A 17,654-nucleotide genomic window follows, 5' to 3' on the forward strand; every position below is an offset into this window, starting at 1 on the left:
CCTGCAATTCTTCAAACAGTCCTAATTATGTTGCACTAAATGTTCTTATTCATTGTACTTTTGCTTTCAATGTACAAACTGGAATGTGAGGCCATCACAGCTTAAGGATAGAGCTTCATAACAAAGTGCTGCTCAGATACTGCAACCCCTGCTGTTACAGGCCTAACACTTATTTCTAAAACATTCGGGAGCAACACATATTTGAAGGATTTGTGCCAACAGATGGCACTCTAACTGACATTAATTAAAAGCTTGTTTCACCAATGAATGTGTTTGAAACTCTCTTTTCTGTATTATTTAAAAGTGCAAGCAAGTACTTTATGTTTAGTTTATATGCTTTATGTTAAGTTATGTTATTCTTTATGTTAAGTAACCTAAAGCTACTGAAATAACTAAGAGTGTAACTAACAAGTGAAGTTGAACAAAGCTAATATCTTACAATCCATTTTGTGAACTATTTATGGTGGACTGGGAAGATTAATAAGAAGCTACTGAGTTTTCTTTAAACATGTTGGAAATAAGTGGTTAATAATTAAGAAACCCAGAAGTTCTGTAATTCAATGGTAAATTGCTGATGTAACCTAGCCAACTATACTAACTAGCCATTAGTTAATTTTAACGTAACTAGCTAGCATCTAAACATGATTTAGCTTGGTAAGCTATTTTGTTAACAATTGTTAACACAATCTTCATGTTATTTCAGGCATGTATCATAATAATCATGGATTTATCAAAAACAACAAAGAGCACTAACCTTGGTTAAGGGAGTAGCTCGTAAACTAGATTGTGAGCAGGGTAAGATGACCCAAAAGCTAAAATAAGAATTCTGGTTTCCAAAATAGAAATGCCGGATTAAGCAATTCCACATAGAGAAAAAATAGGGTTTATGTTGTTTACTTTTAATTAAATCTTTAATTTTAATCTACAAAGTAGAAAACAAATTAAATAAACAAATAATGTATAATATTGTTTTTGAGACAAGTTGATGAAATTGCTTCAGGCTGAATAATTTTATGATCCTGTGGTAATTTTACTGCTCTAAATTCTACTTCTGGCATTTCTACAGAGGGAAACAAAGCAGATGCACATGTATGTATATGAAAGAGTCATAGAGTGTATTGTCTAAGCTCTAGGGCAACAAAAGTTTACAGTAAAACAAATCATTGTACAATGTATAGTGTAAGAATTTTTGATAAAAATGTGTAACAAATGCACTGTATTAAATTCAAATACTAAATTAATTTAATAATAATTTTCTATTTTTGGTTTAGCTTTGTTAAGATACTTGTTTTTATTATACCTTCTTGTGCAAATAAATAAATAGTTTTGTGTGTTTGTTTTTCCCCTGAGTCTGACTCAAGCAGGGCAAATATTTCGAAAATATATCAGTTATATAAGGTGAACTATGATAAATTAATTGACTCTCAAGTGGGGTAAATAAATGGGACACAGTTAAATTTATATATAGTATATACAGCTCTGGAAAAAAATTAAGAGACCACTTTAGTTTCTGAATTAGTTTCTCTGATTTTGCTATTTATATGTATATGTTTAAGTAAAATGAACATTGTGGTTTTATTCTAATATGGACAACATTTCTCCCAAATTCCAAATAGAAATATTGTCATTTAGAGCATTTCTTTGCAGAAAATGAGAAATGGCTGAAACAACAAAAAGATGCAGAGCTTTCAGACCTCAAATAATGCAAAGAAAACACATTCATATTCATAAAGTTTTAAGAGTTCAGAAATCAATATTTTGTGGAATAACCCTGGTTCTTAATCACAGTTTTCATGCATCTTGGCATGTTCTCCTCCACCAGTCTTACACACTGCTTTTGGATAACTTTATTATGCCACTCCCGGTGCAAAAATTCAAGCAGTTCAGCTTGGTTTGATGGTTTGATTGTTGATTATATTCCAGAGGTTTTAATTTGATAAAATCAATCATTTTAAACTCATCGTTTTAAAGTGGTCTCTTATTTTTTCCAGAGATGTTTATTAATAGATATATAAAGTAAACTGGTGATAAGTTAATCGCTCCGCCTCCCGGTCCGTGTCTCGCGCCCGCTCTTTTTCCGCTGCACGGATGTGACGTCACGCTGTCAACATGTAAGATGGCGACCCATCACAGGCAGAACGCAGCGGGGCGGAGGAAAGTGCAGGTAGATTTACTCTCTCACTGCTTCACTCCGGCTCTGACACCCAGGCCGCGGCGGGGGGGCTTTACCGGCTTCTGGCGGGGGTTACGGTGCGCGTCTCTCGTGTTACAGTAGAGCGGCTGCGGGAGAGAGAGTGAACAGAGAGAGCGGGGCTGAGCCGCTGCACGGGCTGCGGGCTAGCCGAGCTGAGCTAACGGGCTGTAGCATTTACAACTACCGCCTCTCCGGTTCCTCTCTCTCTAGTACAGCACACGACACGGGAATGACTGACTGACTGATGGGTATATGGGTAGCTGGCACTGTTGTCGCAGTGGGAGATATTTGTGTATCGCAGTGTTGAGCTGCTCTCTCTCTCCACGCCCCCACCCACCCGCTTAATCTCTGACTCTTCACTGACTTCATAACCTAAAGCTTCCATATCTCTCTGTACCAGCTTAGCTAAATGTTTCTAACTCTGAGTAGCTTTTCCTGTTTTTTTCAGTAACTGAAGGTTATTGAAGCTTTAGCTATCTGTGCTGTTGAGTGTCTGAACGGACCTCCTTCCTCGTGACTTTAATGAAAGAAAAAAGAGAGGATCACTGAATCAATACACCACTGTCTACTGTGCCTGTGCTGTATTTGTGGCTAACTAGCTATCTTAAGTCATGTGGTTAGCTTGCTAAATGAAAGGCCTTAAAGAAGAACTCAATGGTAGAATTTCTAGGGCCCTGACATTTAAAACAAGGCACTGAGAACCTCAAAAGTGCACAGATTGTTTATTAAAAAAGACTTTATATACACACAGTACCTTGAGATAGAGGAGCAGGAATAGGACGTATAGGGGAACACGTTGCAAAATTAATTCCATTTCCACATTGAGCTTGTTATTGGCGTGAAAAATGTGATTTCTTTGCACATGCCCCTATTGCTAGCACTGTAAGCCTGTTGGAAGCATCGGCTAAAAGTGCTGTATTTCATAATGCTGGGGGCGAACAGAGGTGGGCTATTCTACAAAAGTTTGTACTCGTTATCATGTTTCACTACACCCCAAGTACATTTCACACTGGAGTTCTCCTTTAACCTAAAAGAGCACATGGTGAGGTATGTGCCAGAGACTGTTTAAAATCTGTGTAAAGTTCATTACAGCACTCTCTGTTCATTTTAATTTATGAAGTCCCCTGGTGACATTCACTAAACATCATGAGTGCATTACAGGACAGTCTGTGCAAAATTGAATTGAATTTAATACATTTTATTTATCCTCACAAAAAAAATACCAAAAGCAAGAAATAAGTCCAGTGTCAATGTCAATGATCATTTAGCAATCTGATGGCCTAAGAAACGAAAGTCACTCTCCGTCAGACAGTCCAACATTAACTATTTACAGTGGCATGAAAAAGTGCCCCTTTACAGATTTATTTTATTTTTGCATTTTTGTCATACTTACGTTCTGCAGATTATCAAACAATATTTAGCATCAGACAAATTTAACCTGAGTAAATATAAAAAGCACTTTGCAAATTATTTCATTTATTAAGGGACAAAAATTCTCCCAACCATTCTAGTCCTGTTTGCCCACTTTAAAATGAATTGTTATTGAGCACACTTTTTGGAAAGCTGAGTTCAATTTCACTAACGACAACCAGACCTGGTTACTGCCAGACCTGTAGAGTCAAGAAACCACCTAAATAGAACCTGCCTGACAACATGAAGCAGCTAAAAGATCTCCACAACACATTACATTACTCAACAACATATTATAAGAAAATAAGCAGTCATTGACAGCTGTCAGTCTGGAAAATGTTACAAAGTCATTTCTAAGGATTTGGCACTCCAGTGAACCACAGTCAAAAGCTGTTATTCACAGTTGGAGAAAACACAGAACAGTGGCCAAGTAGGAGTAGTAGGAGTGGCCGGCCGACCAAAATTATTCCAAAAGGGGGTTGACAATGCATAATATCATAAAAAGAGCATCATACTGAACATAAAACGTGGTGGTGGTAGTGTGATGGTCTGGGGCTCCTATGGAATTCTGCTGTTAACCACCAAGGGTGGCACAACCAGGGGCAAATTTGCACAGGCCAGATTGGATTGGATAGTTTTTTGAAAAGTAATTTTTTTGTCTATTTTTGTCTGATATTAAAGTTTGTTTGATAATCGGAAAAATACCAGTGTGACAAAAAAGCAAAAACAAAAGAAATCTGTAGGCAAGCTACACTATGTTTTGGGTAAGAAGTGTTTCTGTATATCTGAAATAAATACTGTTATACCTCACGTCTTCGTAGTGTTCCTCTAGCTTCCTGTAGCTTGTTTAGCCATATGTGTGCGTTCATTATTTTCTTTGAACATGAGCGTATTAGGGAGAGAGCAGTAGGATATCACAGGGTGCACCTTCTGTAAAAAGCAGGTTGACTCATCAGACAATATAAAGCTACTGTCTTTTTCTTTGCTTCAGGATCCACTTTTTGTGCTCAGTACACCAACTTTCGCATGTTCATACATTGGACTGGGGCCTAAGAGCTTAGCTAACAGTAACTGTTATAAATTCTCTGTTTGTGAAGTGTAAGATGTTTGAAAAGAGCGGACAAAAAAACACAGAAAACAGAGGACACCTTTCATTCTACAGGAAACAACAAAAAATCTACCACAAAACCAAAATGTAGCATATATAGTGCATATAAACAGCAAACAGACAATTAAAAGTAAATGCAGTAAATAGAAACACAAATACAAAAGAGACTGCCTTCATAAATATCTCAATATCATGATATGGAGATTTTGTTTAGTAAATTGTGTTAGAATATTTTTGGCGTTAATATTGCATCCAATTTGATATGGTACACCCTTAGCTAATAAAAACGTGTGACATGAACATCCGTCTAAAATTCCCACATCAGCGCATCCCTAGTTCGATGCCACCCAGCTAATTCTAGGAGTAATTAGACATGCTGGGCTAGTATTTGTACTCTATCTTAGCCAGCAGTTTAAAAAAAATATATATATATATATATATATTCTTTTAACTGTCCCTGGTGCATGCTGACTTTTGGATCAGCTCAAGGGTTAAAGTGAATTGTGTTTGTTTTGGTTCATCTGAGTGGGGAAAAAAGCAAACAGAGCTGCACTTGTACTGTGGAAACATTACACTTACTGTATAAACTGGTTAAGGGGTCCTCTGCTGATCTCTACTGCCAAAGGTCTGGTTGCAACAACATGAGGAACAATAATGCGCAATAGCACAGCAATTTTTTTTTAGCATTACCAAATAGATCAGTAGCCAATTGTCAGTATTTATTTTTTAGTGTTTATTAGTGCATTAAACTTGATTGCCCGTTGATTGTATGATCTGTAATTTTATGATGTAAATATTAATAATAGCCAAGCAAATACATGCACAGCAAGCTTGCATGTTTTAAAGTCCCCTTTCCTTCAATGTGCAATCTTGGGGTAATGAGCAAATTATCTTAATATTTTTATTCAGGTTTCTTATGTGATCAGAGATGAAGTGGAGAAGTACAACCGCAATGGAGTCAATGCGCTGCAACTGGACCCTGCCCTTAACCGGCTCTTCACAGCGGGTCGAGACTCCATCATTAGGATATGGAGTGTCAACCAGCACAAGGTATCAGTCTATCTCTCTCTTAATATAGTCTGTCTGGCATTCTGCAACTCTGCTATTTCTACACCACAAAAGGAGACAACTGATGCTAGACATGTGAACCGTGGTTTGTCTATTAAAGTAGACAGTGAGTCGACACAATGTTTAAAAACTCCAGAAACACTGCTGTGTCTCATACCAGCACAACACGCATTAACACACCACCACTCTGTCAGTTTCATTACAGTGCTGAGAATGACCGACCAATCAAAAAAATAGCTGCTCTGTGATGGACCTGTAGAGTTCTGAGTACTGAAAAACAGGGTGAAAGCAGGCTAACAAAGTATGCTGAGAAACAGATGTACTAAATACTAAATGAAAAACTAAATAATGACTGATTGTTACTGATAGCAGTTACATGTGGCAGCATAATATGATTGCAAATAATAGTTTATTACCTATGTGAAGGACTAGTGTTAATGGTCAAAGACAGCAGCAACATGGTAGATTGTGAGTGGTGATGTTCATATTGCATACTGCTATAGGTTATGATACCATGAACATTTTAAACTGTAATGCTGTTTTAGCCACAAATATGTAATACAATGTGTAGAATCATGAATCTTGTGTGCAACTGTGTTCTGCAGCAGGACCCATACATAGCATCAATGGAACATCACACAGATTGGGTCAATGACATTGTCCTCTGCTGCAATGGAAAGACATGTGAGTACAAAAAGTCTGAGTAGACATGGTTGCTGCCATTTAACAGCTTGGTTGGTTTACTGGTTCATTTTAAAAGTCTATTCTTCAAAATGCTCTGAACTTATAAGAAGTGTGAGCTCTAAAATGCCACTATGCTGCAGTGGGAAAAATACAGGGGTTGGACAATGAAACTGAAACAGCTGTGATTTTAGAGTGGGAGGTTTCATGGCTATATTGGAGCATCCTGGTGGCCAATCTTCATTAACTGCACATTGCACCAGGAAGAGCAGAGTGTGAAGGTTCAGTTAGCAGGGTAAGAGCACAGTTTTGCTCAAAATATTGCAATGCACACAACATTATGGGTGACATACCAGAGAATTGTTGGTGCACGTCTTGCTGGCGCATCTGTGACCAAGACTATGCACGCAAGAGGAAGCTGTCTGAAAGGGATATTCGGGTTGTATCCAAAAAAAGCATAAAACCACAGCTGCCCAAATCACGGCAGAATTCAATGTGCAACTCAACTCTCCTGTTTCCACCAGAACTGTCCGTCAGGACAATAAATTGTTGTGGTCTAAAACCAGGTGTTTCAGTTTCATTGTCCAACCCCTGTAATGATTACCAGTAATATTATATAAGTAATTAGTCTCCCAATTGTACATGTCACAAATACTGAGCTAGCTCTTAGACCCATCATAAAAAACTAACATAAAAGGCAAACAAACCAAAAAAATATTTACTTAGTGTTGACCTTTAATGTCAAGTTGCACTGGTGTTTATCATGTGAAATTCAGAAATTACAGGCTGAAATAAGAGTGTTTCTTTAAAATACCAAATACTAGTTTTTGAGAGATTACTCTGTGCCATATTCCCTATGTGAAAATTATGAACATAAATTATAAGGTAGTGAACACCTTGCGCTCTTAGTTTTATTTAGTATGTCAATGTCATGAAGAGTATGTTAGATGTATAAAGTTATTTTTGATCTCTAGACGAAATGTATCCATGTTTACCTTTTTTTTATAGGTAATATTCTTCCGTTTACAGTAATGGTATATGACACATTGTTAAAATCATGTGATTTAAAGTGTTTCAGAAAATATTTTTTACTTATTTATTCTCTTTTTTATGATACAATGTTTATACATTTTCTTGATGCTGTCACTTATTTGCAGTCCTGCAAATGAACTAAAGAATCCGGGAAAAAAGAGAGTCTACCTTAGACATAGTGAAGATTACACTACAGAATTCATCATAATCTCTGCTGTCTGTCTGCTTATTCCACAGTGATATCTGCTTCTTCAGACACCACAGTGAAAGTCTGGAATGCACATAAGGGATTTTGTATGTCGACATTGCGAACACACAAGGTAATTACAGGGAGAATATTTCACACTGGATCTTTATGAAATAAAACTGAGATCATCAAATTTGTAATATAAATGATGATCTTGTTCTCATGCATGTGGGGAAAACATACATTTAAAAGTGTCCTTTTGTGGTGACTTTCTTTTTTGTAGGATTACGTTAAAGCCTTAGCATATGCTAAAGACAAAGAGCTGGTAGCCTCCGCAGGTCTGGACAGACAGATCTTCTTGTGGGATGTGAACACGCTGACTGCACTGACTGCCTCCAATAATACAGTCACTAGTAAGTATTTTCTGACTGCTTGTGTTTTTATATCAGTGTAAATAGGTGCACATATTAACTTCGAGAGAATACACAAAGTAAACAGTTGCTTTGTCCATTCGTTCCTATAACATCCAGTCATGTGAACATATGAAGACAGATTCTTTTTGTCCTGCTTGCACACTTCCAATTTATTTTCTTTCTGATGATAGATTCAAGGATTTAAGGAGATTTTGTGGTACCTGAGGTGGAACAAAATTGTGTTCCCACGGTCCAGTTTACACAGCAATTGTTAAAATAAATAAATATAAGACAAAATAAAATAGAATATAAAAGAATAAAATAATAATACAATAGATAAGATGAATACACAAAATATAAAGAAGTAGGGAAGTAGCAGCAACGTGAAGTCCGTAGTGCAATTTGCTATAGCAGCATGGATGATTAATGTGATTGAATAGATATCAGTAACATAAAAAGTGATAAAGTGTCTCGGTGCAAGTAAAGTGACAGTGTTGTTTAAATATGTAATTGTCCTTGTAAATTGTCAGTGCAGTGTGTTGGCTAGGTGAGGTTTAAGAGTCTTACAGCTTTTGGAATTAAGCTGTTTCTCAGTCTTGTTGTTTTGCACTTGATGCTACGCAGCCTGTATGCTGTACATCAGTTGTGCCAAGAGCTACTTGCTGGTATTGTAATGACAGTTCGTTAGACATTTAGAGATTCCTAACTGTTTTACACATCTTGCAGACTGTTCTTGGGCTGAACTTTCCATGTTGTTTTCACCTGCTATTTATTTATTTGAGACGTAGATCAGACTTTTTCAAATTTTTTTGCTATTTGGATATTTTCACTTACACAACCAAGAGCAAACCAAAAAAACTAAATATCTAAGATTTAAAATCCCTAACCATGTTCTAATCATTTCCGGCTAATGTGGTGCACCTGGTTCTAAGTTTAGACAGTGTGTTTTGTGAAGATGCTGCTCAGCAATTTGGCTGTGATTTAGTTTTTTTGCTGCTGGATGATAGCTAAAGTGTTGTTATGGTAAAGGATTTTGGTTGCTAAGGTGTTGCTGAAGTGTTGCTATAGTAAAAGTGTTGGTGCTTACAAATGGTTGCTGTTGCTGATTGCTGTTGTTGGTTGCTGAGGTTCTGTGGCTTGCTGGCTACTCTGCTATTATTTTTTTTTGTTGTTTTTTTTTGCTTAGGTGTTTCTAAGCACTTGCTATGAAAACTAGTTGGCAAAGTTTTATGAAGTAGTTGCTAAAGTGTTGCTAAGGGCCCACTGAGTGGTTGCTGATGTGTTGCTATGATATAGTTTTGCTAGGTGGTTGCTAGGTGTTGCTTTGTTTTGTGATGTAAACAGTTTTTAAAACCACTATGCTAATTTTTATTTTGTAAAAGCTCAAAGTAATGCATGTTAATTGTTCATACAGTATCGACTGTTATATGAAATATGTTATTTGTATTGAGATGGAGATTGAAGCATGTATAAACCTAATTGGGAAATAAAGCAAAATTATCAAAAAGCAGTGGTAATGTTAGTAAAAATGGTGACATAAATATCAAATAATCTAATTTAAATATATTTTGTCATTGATGCCTAAAGCTGTAACTGATTCTACCTGTTCTTCTACAGCATCCTCTCTCAGTGGGAACAAAGATTCAATCTACAGTCTTGCTATGAATCAGATGGGGACAGTAATAGTCTCAGGATCCACTGAAAAGGTTTGTCACCTTTTTTACTTTATTATTATTATTATTATTAAATTTTTTTAACCTTCTTTATTTTTTATACTGCTAGCCTTTATAGTAACAGGTTGAGAGGATACTGTATGTTTGTGTAAGTGTTTTTCCTTTTTTTTATGTTTATACATTCTATATTTATGTATCAGGTTTTAAGGGTGTGGGACCCACGTACTTGTGCCAAGCTTATGAAGCTGAAAGGACACACAGACAATGTCAAATCCTTGCTGCTCCACAGAGACGGTACCCAGGTGAGACATCAATGGTTATTATTAAATTAGAATGCGTGTAGATCTGGGAATACAATGCTGAGAAATTTGATGTGGTGCAGAATATGTTGAACAGCTGCAAGGATCAGTATGCCAAGACTACATTTTCAAGGTTCATGTATTTTATTAAGATTATTATTTTTTAAACTGTTTAAGTATGTGTGATCAGATCTGTCAAAATGCCAAAGAAGTAAATAACTTCAATTTTCTGTATTTTTGTATTTAAGTGTTCCATTGGGCAGATCTCGTCCTTCATATGTAAAGACATAGTGGCAGCATGGTTAGGTCTATCATGATAATACATTATTTCTGAAATAGGAGCAAATAGTTATTGTGACTGATCTAATTAAAGTGCTATTTTTATAATAAGAGTTTCTTTCATGTAGTGTCTTTCAGGCAGTTCAGATGGGACTATTCGGCTGTGGTCGCTTGGGCAGCAGAGGTGCATAGCCACGTATCGTGTCCATGATGAAGGTGTGTGGGCTCTTCAGGTTAACGAAGCTTTTACACACGTCTATTCTGGAGGCCGGGACCGTAAAATTTACTGCACAGATCTGCGCAATCCAGACATACGTGTTTTAATTTGTGAAGAGAAGGCCCCCGTTCTCAAGGTGAGTGATTAGAGAGTTTAAAATTGTACGTTTCTTCTCTTTAATATATATTGTATTATGCTACTTAAATATCAATAGTTAGTTACCCAAGTTGTTAAAGAATCTGTCTGGCTTTTTTCTTATTCTTGTTTTCCTTAGAAAATGTAAAGTTTTTAATATGTTGACCCTAGTACAGACAGTTTTATTCACCATTGTTGTATGTTTAGAATGACTTACCTAAAGAATCATCACAAATCTGTATTGTTTTCTGGTGTTGCAGTATGCACTCATCCAGATTTTAAGAGAGCTCCTTAACTTTAAGTTAAAGATCATAATGAAGGTTAAAGCCAGTTAGTGAAGCAGTAGAAAACATCTGTGGTGAGAAAACTGATTAGAGAGGAGTTTGAAGAACCCTACCTGGGAGGAAAGAAAGTAAAATTGCTGAATGTATGTTTGGCCTTGGACAGATGGAGCTGGACAGGTCAGCGGACCCACCGTCAGCCATCTGGGTCTCCACTACAAAGTCCACCGTTAACAAATGGGTGAGCACAGCTGCTTTCCACAGTGACGTGAGCGGAGCAGCCACCTGCTCCAGCTGTTCCCTGACTTATCATAGTTTTAACCAGCTAAACTTTAATGATTCTTTTGCCTTTTCTTTTACTCATGACATCCTACTGATTTGAATGTTAGCACTGTTTCCTTAATGTACTGATTGACCAACCTTAATTGGCACTAGTCTGTCTAATTATCCAGCACTAAGTACCAGTAGTAATGCTCTGCAGTTCCACTTTGAGTCAGAATTAATTCTTCGAGCGGCACACTTGCATGCATATCATAGTATTTGCATTCTCTGCCATCCAGTTAACAATCTTTCTTGCCAAAAACCTGAAACACATTGTATTAGTGCAAGATTGTTCATGTCTCAATTTTCTGCTAAATCCTTTCCGTTCCATTACCCCACAGTCTCTAAAGGGCATCCACAATTTCCGAACATCTGGCGATTACGACAATGACTGCAGCACTCCTCTGACACCGCTGTGCACACAACCAGACCAAGTCATTAAAGGTAAGCATTTTAAACAAGATCTGCTGTGTTCATTTATGACTCTTTGTAATAAATGATTTAATATAGATATTGGTCCCAGGTATATTTAGAAGGCACATAGTGTTTTAGCTTGCATTATATGGAAAAGAGTATTAGGACACCTGCTCATTCTTTTTTTTTTATTATGAAATCAAGAGCATTAGAAAGAATTTTGCCACTCCTGTTGGATTGAACTATCCAGAGCTTTTGGAGTATTTCTCTAACGATTTGATTGCATTTAGGGACAAGAGCTTTAGTGAGGCCAGAATGTAAATAATTAAAAATTAGCTAACAGCTTATTTTTTTTGGATGTAACTCTGAGTGACATTGTTCATGTACTGTGTCAAATCTTTCTCTGTAGCTTACTGACTGTTTCATACATTGATCACTAATGTGATAGGAAAAGCCAACAGTATATTGTACAGCCCTATTTTGTACACTGAGTCCTACATTACAGTGTGAAGCTTTTAATTTGTTAACTATTTGTTCATTTTCCTGTTCTTGTTTCTATACTATACTGTTATTTTTCTTGATTGTTCATTCTTGTGTTTTCTAAACTGCAGCACACTGTGCTTTTATGTATTTTCTAGGTGGAGCCAGTATAATTCAGTGCCATATTTTGAATGACAAGAGGCATATACTTACTAAAGACACTAACAACAACATAGCATACTGGGATGTGCTGAAGGTTTGAACTTCCTTTTTTTTCCCTCTAACTACCAGTTGTCAAGTAACTAATTCACTCATCAGTACTCTTTCCACAGGCATGTAAAGTTGAGGATTTGGGCAAGGTAGAGTTTGATGAGGAGACCAAGAAGCGGTTTAAGATGGTTTACGTGCCTAACTGGTTCTCAGTGGATTTAAAAACTGGGGTAGGTCAAGTTACTTCCATCAGTACCTGTAATACGTATACATTGCACAAATCAACATAAACAACAAGAACATATTTTAATTGATTTACTAAAAGAGACTTAGGAGAGCTTTTCGCTTTAAATGTTCTTATTTTGTCTAAATCTCTTCAGATGCTTACTATTACTCTTGATGAGAGTGACTGCTTTGCTGCCTGGGTCTCCGCCAAGGATGCTGGGTTCACCAGCCCTGATGGATCAGACCCAAAGCGTGAGTACAGAAACATCTGTGTAGAGAAATGTGGGAAGAACAAAAATCAGACATGTGTAAACGTGTAATCAGTCATTAGCCATCCACCAGGGAAGTCTCATTGGAACAAGACTGAAAGAATTCATATCATGTATGGAGCAGGATATAATTGTTTTTCCTTATAAGGTTGTGAAATGCCATGCTACATGAAAACGTTTTTGTTGTTAAACCGACGCACATGAACAAAATATTTATTCTTCACCAGCATCACAGGAGCTATCAGGGCAGTCCTATGTCAGACAGCTGACACTGCATTTAATCTCGCAGTAAAAAGAAATGTTTTTCAGCCAGTCCCACTTCTTGTTTCTCATTGATTTATTTAAACTTTGTTTTGGAGCTTTTTATTTTCCTTTGACACTACAGCAACATTATGTGCCACATTCACCCACTCATTCACCGGCAGCTGCAACAGAAGCATTTAAAGGTGTTTAAAAGGATTTAAAATCACACCCTGCATGTACTGCAAAAGCATTATTTTTAAGTTGTACTCTCTTAAGAAGAAAAGCAAAAGCCACTAAAAGCTTTTACAAAATTAAGTTTTACTCTGCTTTTTTATCTCTCACAGAGCAGGACACTAACTGTTACAGTGTATTACTTGTTTTAATGGGTCTAGCTGAAGTATTTATGAACTTAACATAACAGTTTATTCAGTTTATTTGTTCCTGTGCTAGTGAATCTGGGTGGACTGCTGCTTCAAGCACTGCTGGAGTACTGGCCCAGGACACACAGCAGCCCAATGGATGAAGAAACGGAAATGAACCATGGTAAGCTAGAACTGCTGAGGCTGCTGCCTCATCTGACCGTTTTGCTGACTTGCAGCATTTCTGGATTATGTTTCCTGATTGAGTATCATGTTTTAGAAATGTGTTTTTGTTGCATTAGTGAATGGAGAGCATGAGAGCAGGATACAGAAAGGAAACGGTTATTTTCAAGTGCCACCGCACACTCCTGTCATCTTTGGTGAAGCAGGTGGAAGGACACTGTTCAGGTGGGTCATTCTTATTCTTTTCTTTATTTTTAAATAATCACATACACTTTTTAGTATCAAAGTGGAGCATTTAATATCTCAATTCTGTGACATTAACAATATAGTAAATAAGTTAAACAAATTTTGTTTTTTGATTATCCATTAACCATGTAACTACTATGGCCTGATTTAATAATTAATAATTGTATCATTTAAGTTTAAGTAGTTACGGTAATGTGGTACTTTAGGGAGCAGTATCCTGGACAATAATTTAGCCAAGATGTTGGCTGTATTTTCCTTTCAACTGATATTTTCCATTTAAAATGCTGTCTTGTCCCAAACTGCACCTAGGGCTTCATTTAAATTTGTAGCAATTTTTGTCTAAATCTCCCTCTGAAAATTAATAATAGAAAAATAATAATATATGTATACATCATTTTACATGCATATATGCTTCTTTCTTTAAAAAGGGTTTAGTGAGCTACACAATAACTTATAAAACAATTATTTGTTTTCTGTGCAGGTTATTGTGTCGAGACTCTGGAGGAGAGACTGAGTCTATGCTGCTCAATGAGACTGTACCTCAGTGGGTGATAGACATCACAGTGGATGTAAGTTCTGAAGGCCCTCCAGGCCAATTCTGAGCCCTAATGCCATTTAAGATGAATGTGTGTAAAATAGGTACAATATAAAATACTTTTAGAAATGAATGAGTCTTTATTGCTTTCTTTCTTGTATACAGAAAAACATGCCCAAATTCAACAAGATCCCATTCTACCTCCAGCCTCACTCTTCATCTGGTGCCAAGACATTAAAGAAGTAGGTCACGGTGCAAGCTGAGTTTAGATAATTGATTCTAGCTATCTTTACCAGTTATGAAAGTTTTCAAACCAATAACACATAAAGCTTGTGTACAAACATAGTAAAAAGAAGGTTTAAAATCTAGTACCGTATGTGTTTAATATCTTGTGGACAATCTGAAAAGTAAAGCTTTCCTCATGCAAGTCATAATGCTGGTGTGTTGCTATGCTCTTTTCTGTTTGTGTTAAGGGACCGTCTCTCAGCTAGTGACATGCTCCAGGTGAGGAAGGTGATGGAACATGTTTATGAGAAAATTATTAACCTAGACAGCGAGTCCCAGACTGGCGGCTCAGCTGGAGAGAAACCCAGTGAGCAAAAGGAGGAGGAGGATATGGCTGTACTGGCAGAAGAGAAGATCGAGCTGCTCTGCCAAGACCAGGTAACGCTAATCATCACCATCACAGATTCAGGTGCCCCCGACAATCATGAATTTTATCTTGAGTCTAGATGTTATGAGCCATTTCTGGTTTGGTCAAAGTTCTTATAGGCAAGTCTGTTCACTCAGCGGCCTTCTTTGCAATGATGCTAGGCAGTTATAACTAGGCACCAGTCTCTGTGAATAAGTACTTGAAACCGAAGGTCAAATTACAGTTTCAAAAACATTTTCAAAACTGTGATTAGTTTGTGAATTCAGTGAGCTGAATTGCTCTTTTTGTAGAACACAGAAGTGTATTATTAAATAGATGCCATTTGTTACAAGAACTAACATTTGTATTTCAACCAGTGCCAGGTTTTCTCGTGTGTAACACATCTGGTTTGAGGAATAACAGCCTTGAGCATTTGCAAGTTAATACAAAATTGTGAGGTTTTCCATAATTAACTTTTTCTTGGTGTTCTTGACTATTAACAAGTATAACTTGAAACTGTTTTAGGATGTTTTGACAGTCAGTATAAAATATTCTTGATCACAAACGTACAAAAGGTGAAGAGTTCCCTATGAAGTTGACTACATACATACATTTGTACCATGTTAAGTTATATTCCAAACCATAGGGAGTAAGAGTGTTCAGTTCAGTTCAGCATAAGAAAATGCTGAGTAACAATATATTACAATATAATCAAATTCTTATTTGTGTTTTTTTTCCTTTTTCTTTTTTCTCTCTCGTCTGTAAGGTTCTGGATCCCAACATGGACCTGCGAACAGTAAAGCATTTTATTTGGAAGAGTGGTGGTGACCTAACACTTCACTACAGGCAGAAATCCACGTGAGGCGGAACAAATGAATCGCCTACACACGTCTGTCTTTCCACGTTTCCCATAGCGAACACCATCATGAACCTCAAAACTCATGCACCCAGTGGTTCTGTGTGTAAAGTTTTATGGAGTCACACAAATATACACCTGCACCACAGGTGACCCCTGACCCCATCAGCTTCTCCACAGTCCATGAATCTCCTCAAATTGGAGCTCGTTGGATCAACCAGGGTTTGGATGGTAGAATGAGGAGAACTGTGGATGAGGGCATCTGCTGTGAATGGCCAACTGACAAGACATAGGAAGGGTGGTGTGAATATATATATTTTTCATATTATTATTTAATATGCCATTTGTTTCATGTGTAATTAAAGTTTTTATTGACTTTTTTTGTGTCACACAGTCTTGGTACACACAGTGTTTGAGAGAAAACATTTGTGAAGTGAGTGACAGACACTTTTTTTTCCCTCTCTTTTCTTTGCTCCCCTTGTACATTCCAGATGTGTTTGTTACCAATAACAGCTTAATCCTTCTTGTTGCATGTTGGGAGAAAAGAAGGTAAATCAAAACAAATGGTTAAAGATCTCTGCCTGGTTTAGAATTTAAGTGTTTTGTTGAATGTAAAGGAGTGCTGCTTTTACTAACTTCCATGTCCTTCGGTTTGGAAGGAGACAGATGCACTGAGATTTTGGTGAAGCTTCTTAACTTGCCCCAAAAGGTAATGCATCTCTCTCACTAATGCTGTGCTGTATTCATTAATGCCACCATTTTGTACATAGATTGTAATTATTTTGTAGGCAGTTTTACCTAAGTTGTTCCCTTGATAATCAGGGTGTTTTATTTACTTTTTTAAGCAATTCTGTTCTCTTCAAAAAGGTGCTTTTTCATGTGAAATATGATATATATAACAAAACGGGTTGAACGGATGGATTCAGTAATTAGTAATAGTGAAGGCTCAGTTGAGATTGGTATTTCACTGATGATGCAGTCGCTGCTAACAGCCAACCCACCCACAAGAGGGCAGGAAAGAACTGTAACGGTTGCAGAGACATTAAAAAGAAACAGATAAGCATATACATAAATAAGGGATATCACTGGATGGCAAAAACTCAGTTCATTTTTTTTATTTATGCAAAACAAATTCTGCTTTGCAGACTGTGTCGATCATAACTGAGGTTTACACAGTGTTGTAGAAATGTATTCTATATTTGGTTTTAGTCCAAGATAATAAATAAAATGAACAAATGACTAAACAAATATGTCTTGAAACCTTTTGTTCCAGTATCTAGAAATGTTTAATTACTAACTTAGGCTATTTTGTTCTTATTTATATTGAAGGCTTGATCTTACATTCATTTATTTATGTAATTGTGCACATGTTTACATTTACATACACTTTTCATGGGCATGTCAAAGTCCACATTTTAACTGCATCACTGGTGGTAAGAAAAATCATGAATTTCACCAAATGCCAAAACCAAACACCTGCATCCAGTTGAAAGTGAGTATTAAATAATGTATCCCATGTAATTTTGTCCCCTTTTAACTAAGGCCTTTGTTGTGCTCCATACACTTGAATGTAGACTCACTGAGTATAGATATCTGCTGTAATCTTTATGAGAAAGTCACTGTATCTCTAAAGCATTCAGTTTTTAATGTACAAAGGTAAAATTATATGTATGTTGGCCATTCCACCAAATGGGTGCCATTTGCT

The 17,654-nt window shown here is 36.7% G+C and overlaps 1 protein-coding gene across 1 annotated transcript; it reads left to right on the forward strand.

Annotated features, from left to right (window-relative positions):
* The first annotated feature begins 2,076 nt into the window (after nucleotides 1-2,076).
* On the forward strand, nucleotides 2,077-17,012 carry wdr48a (WD repeat domain 48a). Its single transcript, XM_007233880.4, has 19 exons — nucleotides 2,077-2,164; nucleotides 5,622-5,762; nucleotides 6,386-6,464; nucleotides 7,731-7,813; nucleotides 7,964-8,093; nucleotides 9,711-9,799; nucleotides 9,967-10,068; nucleotides 10,473-10,697; nucleotides 11,144-11,218; nucleotides 11,640-11,742; nucleotides 12,351-12,448; nucleotides 12,525-12,632; nucleotides 12,783-12,879; nucleotides 13,590-13,682; nucleotides 13,801-13,906; nucleotides 14,409-14,496; nucleotides 14,628-14,704; nucleotides 14,936-15,125; nucleotides 15,860-17,012. The coding sequence occupies exons 1-19, from the start codon at nucleotides 2,117-2,119 to the stop codon at nucleotides 15,953-15,955; spliced, it is 2,028 nt and encodes a 675-aa protein (XP_007233942.1). The 5' UTR covers nucleotides 2,077-2,116; the 3' UTR covers nucleotides 15,956-17,012.
* Nucleotides 17,013-17,654: the final 642 nt, after the last annotated feature.

This window comes from Astyanax mexicanus, chromosome 6 (genome assembly GCF_023375975.1).
Source record: "Astyanax mexicanus isolate ESR-SI-001 chromosome 6, AstMex3_surface, whole genome shotgun sequence".
Taxonomy (NCBI): domain Eukaryota; kingdom Metazoa; phylum Chordata; class Actinopteri; order Characiformes; family Acestrorhamphidae; genus Astyanax; species Astyanax mexicanus.